The 16,135-nt window shown below is 39.0% G+C and overlaps 1 protein-coding gene across 1 annotated transcript in view; it reads right to left on the reverse strand.

The window, feature by feature from the left end:
- Window positions 1-16,135, reverse strand: part of nell2a (neural EGFL like 2a) — a 76,127-nt gene that overhangs the window by 35,394 nt on the left and 24,598 nt on the right. The window contains 1 exon segment of the mRNA XM_041038414.1: window positions 1,215-1,340. Within this exon segment, the coding sequence (XP_040894348.1) occupies window positions 1,215-1,340 (126 nt within the window).

Genomic DNA, 16,135 nt, shown 5'->3' on the forward strand with positions numbered 1-16,135 from the left:
AGGTTCTCAGTGACTTTCTTTCTCCTTATCACACACACACGCACATTCACACACCAGATGAAGACTGTACACATTCACACACACACACACACACACAAAAGGGAGAGAGTCCACAGACACTTTCACACTTCCAAAGAGGCCCGAGGTTAATCTGTTTTTTTTTTGTTTTCAAAGGATAAAAGTCTTCCCATCAACCATGGGAATCGTTTTTAAAAAGCTTGGAGTTGCTAATATGTCAAGTAACAACTCACTTGTTTCACAATAAAATATTTAAAGATTTATATTAACACTATTTTATAGAATAAATAAGTGTAATTATGGAGTTTCACAAAAGTTTTAACAGAACAGAGCAATAGATACGCTTTGTAATCTACACAAAGCAAACGCAATCCAAAATTGATTCAACACTTTCTCTCAATGCTCAGTCTCGACTGCTAGCTTGTGCTGAATCATAGGGCTGGTATTGATTTGTGTGTGTGTGTGTGTGTGTGCGTGTTTTATTTTAATGCGGTGCTAGTAATCAGAGCAAAACCAATAGGAGCAAATCAAACTCTGACATTCATCTCTATGCATATTAAATGAACAGACCGTGCATAATCGCAGGGTGACAGATTCACAGACAAGTGAGTCTAACCAGGCGCCGTCTGGGATATGACGCACAAAAAAATTGGAGAAGAGGAGAAGCACATGGCTAAGGTTTACAGTGTGTCTTACAGGTGCCACTGGATAACTATGTCTCTCTGTCATAACATGATTTTCTATTGCACTGCTTCTTTATTCTGTCTCACACTACACTCTGACACTGATAACTCACAATATTTATATCTGAATTTCTGGCTGCCTCTTCCTCTCGCCATCTCTGGAAGTCTTTGCATCTCTTGGCTGCAGAATTTATCATCATAAAATCAAATATCATCCTCCAGTGTATGACTAAAGATGCAAATTAAATCACTTCTAAATGGCACTAACTTATTGTAGTTATATAGAATGCTTCACTTTAAAAGCTCCCGTAGTAGATACCTTCAGTGAAGACATATCCTCCTATTGAATCTCCTTAAAGCTACATGACTCATCTCCACATCCATACAATGACAAAATATAATCCTTATTTGTACTACTTCAAGTCTGTTAGCAACATACAGAGCTCTGTTTGCAATTCACAGAGCCTTCTCTACTTGATTCCAGCCTGTCGAAAGGCCAGCAGAGGAGCTCACCTGTGCAGGAATAGTCATCGATCCTGATGTACCCCGTATGGCAGATGCACATGAAGGAGCCAGGGGTGTTAACGCACATGGTGTTCTCCCTGCAGTAGTGCTTCCCTTCAGCACACTCATCAATATCTGAAGAGACGGGAGAGAGATGGAGAGAGGGGAGAACAAAGCTGGGTTAGATGTGGATGGCTGTCACACAGTCTTCAGTCATATGGCATCAAATTATCTGCAAAAGAATCTGTAAATGCATATTTTAATAATAATTTTCTTCTGATGAAAAAGTGGATATGAAGCCAATTATGTCACAGATATTACTAGACCTACATACAAAAATTACAAAAATATTCTTGGCAGATTACGGACACCCTCTTGTGGTGCAGATCAAACAAAATCCTATCATTTTTTAAATCAATATTCTGCATGGATAGCTCAAGCCTCAGACCCCAAGTTCAAGTGTCATGATCGATTTAGATTTGCTGTTTATTTATCAAACCCCTTTAGCTGAATGATGTTCAATGGCTTCATCAGCTTTCCCTCTTTCCATGGAGAGAGGAGTTGGAGTCCAGAATTTCTGTGGCATAAAAGTTTGGACTGACTTTGGATGTAGGTCTGAATAAATTTGGGAGACAGCCACTGTTGACTTTGTTTTCAACAGTTTTCACTTAATCCAAGAGCGCAGAAATGTTTGAAAAGGTGCGACAGGCAGAGAGAAAGAAAAAAAAAGAGAGACAGGAGTTAATTGTATGTACAAAAGAGCTATAATTTGTTTACACTACTGTGGTGTGTAGTCACAAACATTAAGCTGATTTATCATATTTGTTGATACACATTATTTGTCAGTGTTGCATCAGCTCGCCTTCTTATTATACAAATGAATTACCTGACCGTGCTGTCTTGTTGTTTTGTCTCATTCTATAAAGATGGTGTTGAGTTTCTTGAATTCATCAAAGATGTTGGAGAAGGCCATAATTGACTTTGGCTTTCATTAATTTCTAATTATGGAGGATACGACATGAATATGTAGTCGCTGCTGATTTCTTAGAAAAACAGATCCAGCGTTGTCTGACTGATTTTCACAAGTCCTTCAAATTGAAAAACAAAATATTTATCCATGGCATTTAGAATGACATGTGGGAGCTTTTTTTTTTGGTCTGTGCCCTTAAAAAGCCATTACATTAAATAAATTTCTTTTATGATTTAACATACTATGGTTAAGGTCTGGTTAGCTTTAGGTACAAAAATGACACAAGAAAGGTCTTTGTCACTTAAACGTAAATATAATTTTACGTTATTCTGGGGCACTTGCTGAAATGACTGATGTTCTCCTTCTTGGGACAAAAGGCTCAGTTTCTATTAGAGAGGAAGCATCTTTGAAGCACTATTATTGTGACATCCACAGTATTATACTGTGGCCTATTTTGGGTGTCTCCCCTATCCTGGGAACCACCTTATACAGCTTGTCTTAGTTGTGTTCTTGCCACAGAAGGTTCCTAAAGGCTCCTGTGCAGCCAGTGGGAAAAGGCTATTTGTCTTCATCAGTGGCAGACAGGGGTCGAAATGCAGAAGGTCCATGAAGGTGGGCACTGAAGCACTTAAGGTTGCGCCACTCGATTTTCAATCTATTTAAAGTAAAGCACTCCACGTAGTGGCTTAGCTGCTTTTCTCCAGACTACTACTGGCTATTCAGTTAATCTCTACGTTTTGGACAAACTTTAAATTTTATATGCTGTAAACAGATACTGAAGGGCAAGAATTATGCCACTCTAGGAGTTAATTTAAAAGGCTCTGAACACAAACACAGGTGTTTTTAATTATTCTTGGGAAGAGCTACGCTGGACATTATATACAAATAATGATAAAGGTGTGTGCTGTCCAATATTAACAGGTACAACAGGATTGTGCAAGAGATTTATGATCTTAAATATGATCTGTGTGTACTGAACTACTCTACAGCGCCCATGCACAGTATATGTCATATCAGACCCCTACACGCCATGGCAAATAAAAATGAGCTTCTTACATTGGAACAAAGATTGTTTCTATCTTGAGGACAGGAAAATGATTTTTTTAGTCAACGTCACATAAGTGCTTGATAATGGAGATATCTTTTATTCTCGTGCTGCACGCTTTACCTTAAAAACTACTTTATGCAGTTTATCATTATGCTTTGCGCTCCATTAGAGGAGATAAATATCATATTCATCACTGTGAAATGAAAAATGATGATGAAATGATAAAAAATCAAATATGAAAAAGTAGGCTGGTCCTCACCGGCAATAAGAAAGAGGAAAACCACACTGCCTCATTTTTATTCATAAACATCACCTGCAAATGCTGCCACAGAACATTACTTCAAATTTAAATCCAGTGCTCACCAGACCAGATCTCAGGCCTGCTTAACACTAGTTACCCCTCAAGTAAATACAGAACTGAAGGACAACTACCTTCCACTACCTTGCACCATATAAACTATCTTTTAATCTTCTCCAGATCAATTTACCGATGTCTTTGATATATGCCTGGTGCTTATGTGCTTTTATTGTGTCTGGTTCAATGACTATACAGGTAGGACATAAGGACAGCAGGACAGCTCAAAACATTTAGATTGCCCCCTGGTGGCTGGTTGCAGTTTAGGTAATATAACCCGCCCCCTCTATGTTAGCAAATGAGACATGGGTCAAAAAAAAAAAAAAAAATCAAAGTGCACATCAATTAAATTTTTCCCAAAGATGGTTTCTGTCATTTTAGATAGTTCTAATCCTGCTGATGTATGTTCAAGTATTCATCTTCATGATAAGTTCAATTAGTTTTTTAACTAGTTATTTGATGCTGATGATTCAGGTCTCTTGTACAAATGGGATCCTGGCCTCAATGAGATTACCTGATTAAATGAAGGTTATATGTAAAACTACACAGGTGGAATGCAACTTAACTCCTTTGATCAAAGAAATATGCTAATTTAAGAGTTACGATTTCCGTAAGTTGCAGCAGCTGAAGCACTGAAGCTGCTAGCTATGTAGGGAAATGACATCCCAATTCTTAATACCTATCTTGAGCTTTAATTTGATCTGAGGACAGTGACGCAGTCATCTGGAACCAGGGAAATGTTCATGTTGCTCTGCTCCATTGGATGTGTGATCTAAGTAGGTAATTTTTTCGCTAACATGTCATCATACCAACTTATTCTTATATACAAACGGTATATAAGGGCTGTGTTTCTGTGGCTTTGTTTTGGAGGCTTTCTGTGCCCTAGTAATTAAAACTCAGTTAGTGCAGCTTTAAGAATTTCATTTATTAGATTGTCCTTTGTTTTTCCTTCTCACTCTCATGATTCCATATTTGGATCCATATTAGCTGTTGCCTTAGCAACAGCTATTCCTGGGGTCTAACTGCATGCCAAACCATCAGACAGAAGATGCACAACACTGCCAGGGTAAACAAAATAATCTTGATAATGTGATGCAACCAAATGCAATTCGATGCAAATCCAAGTCGAACCGAACAAACCCGGCCATGTCATATGCTCCAGGGCCTTGTTCCTGTTGATAGCACAGGTTAAATGTAGGCACTTTTTGAGAGACAAGCTACATAGTCCTTGACATTATCAATTTATTATTCATTCACTGTATCCAGTGTCTGTGAGAGCACAAGAGGACATTCACCCCTGAATATGTTCTGTGCCAGATGCTTTTGCGAAGAGTACTTGAAATTGAATTTCAATAGATTTGCATTGGCATTCACTCAGCTCGCATGTCCTTGGGTAGAACACCACCCACCACCCCGCAAACTAAGAGCTCAGCACCTGCCTACAACTGTGGCATTCACATTTCCTTGGTCTTCTTCCTTTCACAGTTTCATCAATACTTGCTGCCTCCAGCTATTCAAAAGCTTCACAGATAAATGAAGCAGGCAGACAATCACCTATGAAAGTACATGTGTCCTTCACTAAATGAATGGAGTCTAATTAAACCCTGTGACTGGCTTTGAGCGAGAGACAAAAAAAAAAGAGAGATGTTGAGTGGGTAAGAAGAAAATGGGAAGTAAAGGAAAGGGCAGATAGCAGCACAGGTAAAGAGAAGAGGTGGATTAGAGACAACAGAGTCACGACAAGCACATAGTGTAGTGCTAGACAGAGACGGGAAGATGGGACAGTTGGGGAAAGGGTGAATGACTAAGATAGAGAAGTAAGAATGGGACAGAGGGAGGTGGAGAGAAAAGGGCAGGCAAAATAGTGGATCAAACAGAAAGATGCAGAATGAGGAATGAGAGTCAGTTTGAAATAAAAAAGGTGAAAAGTGTGTTAGCGTGAACAATGGGGAAAAAGATTTAGATGGCAGAGAAACAGAACTGGAGAGGAAGCAGCAAAAGGTATTAACTGTCGCTTGGAGACAGAAAGTAAGACAGAAAATTCATTCTTTCCACAGTTGCAATGGTAACCTTGAACAGAGGTCTTAGGTGACAGCTTTCCCCCTTTCTGATTGGCCGTCTGTGGGGCTGCTTTGATTTAGAGCCTATTAACTGTAAGACACCATCCATCCTGCGCTCGGTGACAGCAGTTACGTTTGCTAAAACAATGTGTTAGGAGGTGAGATGATGAGGGGCAGCACACACACACGTGTGAGGGGGGAGCATCTCCATCTCCATTAACGCACTCCATTTTCTTGATTGGCCTGTCACATGGACACACGTGATGCAGCAAGTAAAGAAGGCTGGCCAAGAGTCAGCGGCAGGCTGTTACCGCTGAATGGAGTGCCCGGGGTCAAACTGTTGCCACGCCACGATGGGTGGATTGAAAGTTTGGACATTTATAATAATTGCAATTACTAAAAATCCAGGACTACATTTCCTAATATATATCCATAAAAGCTCTAGATATATCTAACTACAAGTAGAGGAATCTCAGTCTTTCTGTTTTTCTTTGTGTCTGCCTGTCATTCCATTTTCTCAACAACCAATCAGATGACTTTGTGTGTATGGATGAGGACCCAAAGAAGTGAGTGACAAACTATTATAACATCTCTCAGTATAACCCAGGATTCATCCTCTGGAGCACATGAATGTCTGTAAAGGTATTTCAGTTTGGACCAAAGTGGTGCAACAACTGACTTATCATCTCTAGAGCAATGCCCCTAGCATAGCTAAAAATCGCAAAGGGTTCAAATTCAAATTTATCATAGAGTACAGAAGCTAGTAATGAGAGTTACAGAAGCTAGTGAAACAGCAGCTATCCCAGAAGTGGCATCAGGACTTCTCTATAGACTACAGCTGTTTACTCTGATGTAGGCCAAAACTGTCTGAGTTTCCTGACCTAGTATAAATATCTGTGTTCAAATACACAATGATACTACACATGCTATGCCAAAGTGTCATTGTATTGTTAGAAGCCATAGCTGTTGTGACATTTTTCATATTCCCATTATTGTTCATCCAAGCCATCCCACAATTATATATATAGGGAATAATAGCTTATCCCTCTCCACTGGTATAGAACATAGTTTCTAATAGGGAGGATCCTCACTATCTGTGTTCCATACTGCAGTACACCAAGGTCTGGGAGTAGGGAGATAACACTGCCATTGCCTTTGGATATCCCACAAAGACACCCAAATCCGTGCCATTCCACTAGCAGCCTTTCTCTTTATCTCTCTTTCTTTCTGTCTTTTTCTCATCTATCCATCCCTTCCCCAACCAGCTCACTTACTCGAGCAGATGGTTTTCAATAAATGGCAGAGGGACAAGGCTTGCCAAAACATTGTCTGATATTCCTCAGTAGCCAGTTCCCTCATGGCCAGATATATAGCAGTCAGAGGGAAGAGCAGAGAGACAAAGAGCTGTCCCTGCTGGCTAAACAGTGTCCCACTCAGCAAATAATCTCCACTGTTGGCCTTGGTTCCTCATGGGTGGAGAAAGATGTCAGAGCATGTTACAGGATGCCTCTTTTGGTTTATGGGAGTGTGATTAGATCAAATATTGAATTACAGTTCGAGGTGTTTGGAAAAGAATTCTTTGGTTCAGAAGAATTCCAATCACTGTAAAAGCTGCCATGTGATGATTTTTTTTTTATAATCACCAAGTCTTTGAAATTAGTTTTTGTTTTTAGAAAACTACAACAATAATTGAGAAAACTGGTGCAGCCTATGTGTTGCTTTTTGTGCCTCCAGGATCTTATTTTGATTCTAGAACTGCAGGGAACAAAAGCTGCAAATTTTCAGAATATACACATAGTAGCTTTAATTGCATTTTAAAAGGAATAGTTCAGCATTTTGGGAAATACATTTATTTGTTTTCTTGTTGAGAGTTAGATGAGCAGATTGATACCACTCTCATGTTTGTACAGTAACTATGAAGCTACATCCAGGAGACAGTTAGCTTAGCATAAAGACTGGAAGCAGTCTTTATCTAATGTGAACTACTACTATAATGTGTGATTTTTATCTCCCTGTTTCCAGACTTATTGTAAAACTAAGCTGACCATCTGGTGAGGGCAGCTTCATATTAACAGACAGATATAATATCAAATGTCTCTCAGCATGATAACAAATAAGCTTCTTTTCCAAAATGTTAAACTATTCGTTTAATATCCATTGCAAATATTGTGATATCTCTTTCAGATTGTTAAAAAAAAGGTTTTAATAAAGGTATGAACAAATAATTTAATCTGTTGATTTGTTTTTACCTTAGTTTATCATTTATCCAAGTTACTACAGCCAATGATAATGACTTCAAATTGCTTACTTTGTTCACAACTCAGGTATAGACTTTCATTTCTTCTTTTTGTTGAAGGCCTAAGTATTTAGGGCTGTTAGCACAGTGTGATATTGCAGGTTGTACTTCACAGTGTGACTGAGAAAGAAAGTTCAACAAGCTAAATTACTTTAAATACTATCCACTTTCTTTCATTCAGAAGAAAATTGTGGAAAATGACAAAGGAGTGGGGTGTCTTTTAATCAGCTTCATTATTGTTGCAATCTTTGGGCGAAATCATTATTTTCATACATGCTTTAAAAAAACTCACAATGAGAAAAAACTCAAAATGAATTTCTTTGAAGTGAAACAGAGCAGCTCAAAGTTTCTTTCCAGAGCCATTACCTCAACATGAACCACACATACAGTGCATTCAGAAAGTATTCAGTCCCTTCAAGTTATTTTCACCCTTTTGTTTTTCATCAATAATCTACAGTCAATACCCAATAATGGTTTGAGAGTTTTTTTTTTTAATTTATGAAAAAGGAAAAACTGAAATATCACAATGACATAAGTATTTAGACTTTGCTCAGAACTTAGTTGAAGCACCTCTGGCAGCAATTACAGCGTCAAGTCTCCTTGTGTATGAGGAGACAAGCTTTGCACACCTGGATCTACAGACTTTCTGCCATTCTACTCTGCACATCCTCTCAAGCTCTGTCTGGGTGGAGGGTGACTGTCCGTGGACAGACATTTTCATGTCTCTCCCGAGATGTTTAATTGGGTCCAAATCAGGGCCCTCAAGGTCATAGAGTTGTCCCTGAGTCACTCCTGCATTGTCTTGGCTGTGTGCTTAGGGTCATTGTCCTGTTGGCAGCTGAACCTCTGGCCCAGTTTGAGGTCCTGAGAACACTGTACCAGGTTTTATTTTAAGGATATTTCTGTACATTGCTTTGTTCAGCTTTCCCTCAACCCTGATGAGGAAAAAGTGAAGAGGTCTGAATACTTTCCGAACGCACTGTATATTTCCTTAAGAGAAAACTCTTTTCGGTATCTGTTCAACGAACCAAATTGGACAATCACACCTACATAAACAGGCGCAGAAAAACCCAAAACAAATATGCAAAACGTCACTGCCAATTTGGGCAAGAGCAGGAGCCAATTAAGATGAGTGAGTGGAAAGAATCCCATCAGGAACCAACAAGAGTGAAAATCTGCATTCTGAGAGCGCAGTCATTGTCTAAATACCAGACACTCACACTGTGATCAATCACTGTAAACACTTAGAAGCCTGCTACCTGACTTAGAACGATGAACATCAAAACAGAAAAATGTGGAGGAGGAGGAGGTGTGTGTGTGTGCTGGTGGAACTGCAAGGTGTGTGAACATGTTACTGTTTTTTCTTGTCATTGTGCGCACACGATCCCTGCATATTCAACACATGACAACCTGACCATTTCCACACGGGGATAAAGTTCCATCCAATTTAACAGCACTCATGAATCCTTCCATACACCGAACATCCACCAGGCCTTGGATTACCGCATCAAGTGTGTGTGGATGTCTATATGTCACATTAAGCATGCACTTGTGCGTTACATGAGGCCCAGTGCATCTCATAGACAAAACTGCCTTGTTTACGTGCAGTAAGCGTGAATGGGGTTTTACTCTGTGTCACGGCTCTCATTAATCTGGGAAAGATTTTCCACCACGCGTAAATCGATGGAGCATCATCGTCCATCACTCGTCACTCTGTGACCAGGTGTAGCCTGTAGGCCAGAGGTCTGAACAGTAAATAACAAAGAGCGGTGACAGCCATCAGAGCTCCATGAAATGCAGACAACAAATGAAATTCATGTGATGCAACATTAGCCAACATTGCCTACCTCCTACTTGCAGAGATCTGTGTTGAATATTTTTGAATATATCTTGAACAAAGTATTAATTGAAATCTAATTCAAATGTGGTTATTAATGTGCTAATTAATTCATGCATTTGCTTTATCTAGTTATTACTGGGTGGGAATGCAAGAAAGGATCAAAGAACATTTTACATCATAAAATGTAACTACACTGAGGTATGAAATACTCAGTTCATTGTTGAGATGTTATGAATAATGAAAGCTTCAAAGTAACCTCACAACAAACAGCTGTTTTTGCTCAAGAATTTGGATCCTTCCCTAAGGTAAAAGTAGCAATAACACAATTGAAAATATATTATGTTATATGTTAAGTAAAAGTCCTAACTTAGCTAGGCTTAGCTAATTTTAACTGTTTATATACTGATGGGTAGTTTAATCTATAATGATGTATCACAGCTTAGAAGATGTAAGATAAAAGCTGAAAACCCTGAATCTAAAAATTAACCAGTTTTCTCTCTGAAAGGTTGTGAAGTAGAAGTTTTATCAGCGCCGTTAATGGAAATACTCCACCTGAGCATCAAGCACTCAGTGAATTAAGTGTGATCCCATCTGGAAAAGCAGCAAAGAGGAAACTCCTCCCATGTGGCATTTGAAGGATATTGGTTGAGCAGTGCTGAGATACTGTTATTTACACTGGAGGGGACTGTCTGGATGATGGTGGGATTGTCTGTTTTGGGTGACATTTCAGTTGGGTCACAGAGGTGAGGTGTGTGTAAACAAACACACAATCAGTGAGAATGTGTATATGGTTCCTTGTGTGTGTGTGTGTGTGTGAATCATCTGTGAGTGTGGAGGTCAGGACCCTAGCAGGTGGGGAGCCCAGAGGCTCGGGGCTCATCCCGACAGTGATTGGGTTTTGGAGCAGGCCGTGCTCTTCAGTCAGTGCCAATTAGCCTGCTGCTACCTTGTGACATTCAAAAGACAGCAGCGGCAGTCGGCTTGGTCTGTGTTCACACACGATATGCTTAAACACAAACACACACACACACACAAACACACTCACACTCACACACACACACACACATACACTATCACGCCTTATAGGTGATAAAACCTTATTCTATGTTCAAACAACGTTGACTTTTTTCATGATTCATATTGCAAACATAATCAGATCAGAGAAGCTGAAAATCTGGTTACTGGACAAACAAATGTAGCATCATCATGTTTAAAGCCTCTGCACAGCTGAAGTCCACTTACCACAGGTGTGTTCACTTATGTGTAGATACTGAGATTGACTGACTTCCTCCTTATTTGCCTGATATAGTTTTGGTGCACCAGTTAGGGTGGGACAGCTTGCATTGTTATTGGTCCACAACGTTTTGTGACATCACATTATTTCCACCATAACTCCTCCCTGAATCGACCTGATAAGAGGTCTAATCAGTGTAAGTAAAACACCTGTGCGGGTGTGCAGGGCCTTAAATAGTAGTTTTGTCTTTCTCTGCCCACCAATTTCTGGCCATTCTGCTTATTGGTTGTCCTGTTTGCAGTTGACTGTAAAGTTTCAATTGTCTTTGGTTTCTAATGTTTCTTTTATATTGTTTTTCACTTGTGCTGTATCCTGTAAATGTGGTTCAAAGGGTTGGTTCACCCAGATCACATAAATAAATATTTTGTCGAGATGTGAGGAGACATTGTTTCTGAAAATAGGTGTTGCTGTTGGATTTTTCTAAATCTGGTGATATTTTTCAATTGAATATCATTATCATCAAAAACACCACGACTGAACTGCTACTACTAACAAGTCAGTGGTCAGCTGTGCAGCCAAAGCCTGATACCTCTATTTCCTCTGTACCACAGAGCTTCATTGTTGTCCAAAATATATTAAGAACACATCAGTGAGCCACATCATTGCACGGGGCAATGATGAACACAGGCAATGTAGGTCTTATAAAGTCAGCCCCACATATACTGCCCTGCTGCTGTAAACAATTACTAGCGCACCAAATGTGTAATTTCCCCAGCAAGTACAGCAGCAAAACAATTTAATCCACTTAATGTTAGCTGAAAACTACAGTGCCCAGTTGTTTTGGGAGATTACTTAGCCTTTTCTAAAACGGAAACTATATATTTTTGACCCATTTTTCAATAGGAGCCAATTCAGACTTGGGGCTGATTGCCACAGACAGGTCAGGAAGTTGTAAAGTATTGAGAAACAGGCAAACACATTGTGAGTTTTGTTCTTTTCATGAGATGACCACAAAAAATACAGGACAGATAGTTTGGTAGGTCATAGAAAATGACCTACCAAACTATCTAACACTATCTATTCATTTGTCTAGATGTGGTACACATAAATCATAATCAATTCAATAATATGCAGCATCCCTGACAAAGTGAGTTAGTAAAATAACCCTCTGTAGGAAAGGCTGGGCATAAAAGTAAAATCCTGTTGCTTGCTTTGTCCCTTTCTATTTCCTCTGTTTTACAGAATATCATTTTGCATTTCACATTTCCCATATGGATGCTACAAAAAAAAAAAAACACCCGAGCACTCCTTCTTTTTGAGCAGTTCTGACAGAAAATTTCTAAAATAGGGCATTTCAAAACCAGACAACAATGGGAGATGTCTTTCTGCCCACAGTCCTCTACAATGCTGAGATGAATAATGGTATTATCTCAACACGTTGAACTATACTGATTGTTCAATTTAGAGACAATCACACAGTCTGTCACTTCTCCACTGCTCGCCCCTCTGTCTAATTCTGTCCTTAACACAAGCATGCATGTAGCAAAATAGGCCTTCAGCCTGACTGCGCTGTGAGGATAGGATGGAGAAGAAAAAAAAAACTGGGCTCTTTTTCTGTTGGAGAACTCAGTGCACAAACACACACATACACAGATATGCACCTGCACACATACACACACAGACTTACACAAAGGCAGGGCCAGTATCCCCCTGAGTTTTCCCTACTGCTGCTTCTATGAAAAATTTACACAGAAGTGATCTCATCGGCTATTTTGAGCCCATCTCTGACCTAGGAATGTTTTAAAGAGCTAGTATCCGTCTCTGCTTTTTGTGATGTTTATCTTTATGTCTGACAAGACCCAAAAAATGTTGTGTGTGTGCAAGTGTCTACATAAAAACCTATGTCTGAGTGTGTGCCTCTGTGTCTTGCTGTTTTATGATCTCCCTGCTGTGTTCAATAGACAAAACTTCCTCTAAGTAGGACTTCACATCTCATCTCACAGGCACCACTGTATTGAAACTCATCTAGAATTGAAAGTAGGCGATTCCACTCATCTTTCTGTACATCTCCTGGCAGCCACAAAATGTTGTATCTATTATATGAACACAAACATTCTCTCATCCATCCTCAGGATCCTCAGTGTTTTGGTAAGGACACACACACACAATCATATACAGTAAATGAGTAACAGAGACACATGAAAATCAATTGCTTTTGAGAGAACTCCATCAGCAAATTGAGTCAATTTCAGGTTTCTCTGTGCAGTCTCTGATGCAAACACTCACCACAAACACTGACATCCAATTTCATACAGAGAGTCAGGCTGCTCTTGAGATGAATAGTCTGGGTCTGAAGTGTTGATGTTGGAGGCCCAAGTCTGCTTGTACTTACTTTCACGCTGGCTATGGAATAGGCTGCTCTATCCTTATTTCTACAACAATGAACAGCTGAAAGTGTTTAGGCAGCTCGGATATAACGTGATAGCTATGAAACAAAAAACAACTAAGCTGCAAAAGGGACAGGAATATTTTCTGGTTGTTTTGCAGGGCAAAAAAATGTAAACGTGTGAGTAGAACAAAAATCTGGCCTTGACTCAAGACCAATTAAGAGTCAAACATTTCCCATTCTTTTTTATCTTCCGCTGTGACGCCCGAATTAAACGATGTTCAAAGCCATTTTCAAAGAATTATAATTGTCTTCCCACCCTCAGAAAACTGGGTCAAAGTATACGTGAAAACAGTGGTGGAGAAGCATTTAAATACATTAAACATGCATTGATTGATTTTGTTTTTTTGGCCACATAGGGTGCAATACAATGTGTACACAACTCTGATGTATCGCTACTACTAATTAGTTGTTTAAGCACAACCCATCCAGCAGACACAGACTAACATTAGCATTCATTTGGAGTCCAGTATTCATTTAAAGTTGTGTTTGTGGCTTTCTGGGAAATGTTAGTCCAATGTCTATCCTCCTTTTAGCCTTGCTTTGGTCTCCACCATTTACCATGAGAAATATCTCTTTAGCTTCTAAATGCTCCACTATGTTCACAAGCTCGTAAACTCTGTCTCTCTGCTGCTTGCTGATGGACGGATAGCTTATCAGACCTCTTTTTCTTGTGAAAAGCTGCATGCTGGGCCGAAAATGGGTTGATGAGAGCAGTGGGAGTAAAGCAAAACAGATAAGATTGTGGGCTGGAAAACCAAATCAGCTAAAAGATGCTAAAAGGCTCAGTAGAGCTGGAGGGGATTTCAAAGTCGGGAGATAATTCTGACTCTGATTCTGCGGGTTCGTCACTACAAGTGACATCTTTTACATTACACATGGTCTACACTGGATTGATCATTGACAGGGCTACAAATGATCATTTTTATTATGAAACAATTTGCTGATTATCTTCTAGATTGATTGAATAAGTGTTGCTCTATATAACAATATCTATATTCTTCATTATCTGTAATATTATTAATAATTAATATACTAATATAAGATTCTACCCAATAATAATAATGATAATAAAAACCCAAAACCCAAAGATATTCAGTTTACCATCACAGGACTATATTAAGAAACATAAGTGGAGCAGATTTTTTCTACTTAGTGTGCAATGTTGGGTAGTTTTACAGTGCATTGTATTTTCTCACTGATGCTTGTTTGTGAGATTTTAAAATGCAAAGTAATTAGTACCTGTCTGTGGCAATAAATGTAACAGCAAAAAAAGCAAAAAACATATGTGAACAACATCTCAAACCTCCAAACTGTACTTTAGCATGAAGCGAATGTTAATCACTTTCCACCATGCCTGAATTATGTTTCCAGAGACACCATGGTTACACACTGTTATTGTCCATTTGATCACGACCTGCAACCCAAAGCATCACTTCCCATTAATTTAAGACAGATAGCATCTTTAATTATGCAGATTCCCAAAGACTAATTACCTGGACAACTGCTCACATCTGTAAATTGATGTGAGATCTGCACAAGTTGTGAACTACTGTTCCTTCATTTAGCAACCGGATTACAGTAACAAAAACCTCTGCGGCTCGATTGACACCTTAGCCTCATCTTGATGAAGGTGACAGAAAATGTATTACAGAGAGTGTGTGGACTGTAGATAAAAAAGGCCAAGGCATGTACTCACAAACAGGTGTTCTAAAACTGCACACACACACAATGAAAAGTGAAAATCAAGATGGAGTGTATACTGACAGTGCAGCTGTCAAGGTCATATGCAGAAGAATCTAAGTAACTCTGATGACATGTTTGCTCATTAATACCAGAGATGCACAGGGGTAGCAGTTATGACATGATGTTTACTACATATTTTACTGCAGGATAGGATTGGAGACGATAAAGTCATCATTTTTTAATGATGCATCTGGTAAAATTCTGCCAAGATGTGAGATGAGGAATTCAGCTGAAGCACCGTCAGTGAAGTGAGTGAACATTTGAACTCTGAGGTCGCTTCACCATCAACATGAAATGACTTGTTTAGTGAGACACAAAGCACGTTTTTCGATCATGTGATGTGGGACATTCAAAAGGCAATCAAGTAAAACATTCTCTGTTTTTATATGATATAATCAATTGCATTGTGTTTTACTTAAAAATACAACATGGCTGGAGACATCTGAGCCTTAGCGTGCAATCAGTAATGAATAACCTCGCTGATGATAGATGGCATGACTTCAAGCGCTGCCACAGCTGAGTGACACTGAGTACATGCAAACATAAAGACCCTCAGCATGTTTTTATATCACACATTAATCAACTGACTAAGAAGAGAAACATTAGTCTCTCAGAATGCATTCTGAAAAGCAGTTATTATGTGTTGTGGACCCAAATAATGAGAGGATTACAGTGTCCCATCGCAAAGGGATTATGCGATAAAAGCATGAATTCAACAAAATGTTGTCATAGTTATTTAGCAAATGTCTACATTATATTGCAATTTGTGGTGTATGTATTTCCATTTTTAACATTTAATTTTTTTGTTTAAAATTTAGTCAAACTAACAAAAACAGTGCAAATATAAAAACATGGCTCTAAAGTGACAATTAACTTTGCAAGTCAACATTTTGAAGGGAATTCTTTAAAGTGTCAGGTCGGTAGAAAGTAATGTG

Source organism: Toxotes jaculatrix, chromosome 5 (assembly GCF_017976425.1).
Source record: "Toxotes jaculatrix isolate fToxJac2 chromosome 5, fToxJac2.pri, whole genome shotgun sequence".
NCBI classification, from domain to species: domain Eukaryota; kingdom Metazoa; phylum Chordata; class Actinopteri; family Toxotidae; genus Toxotes; species Toxotes jaculatrix.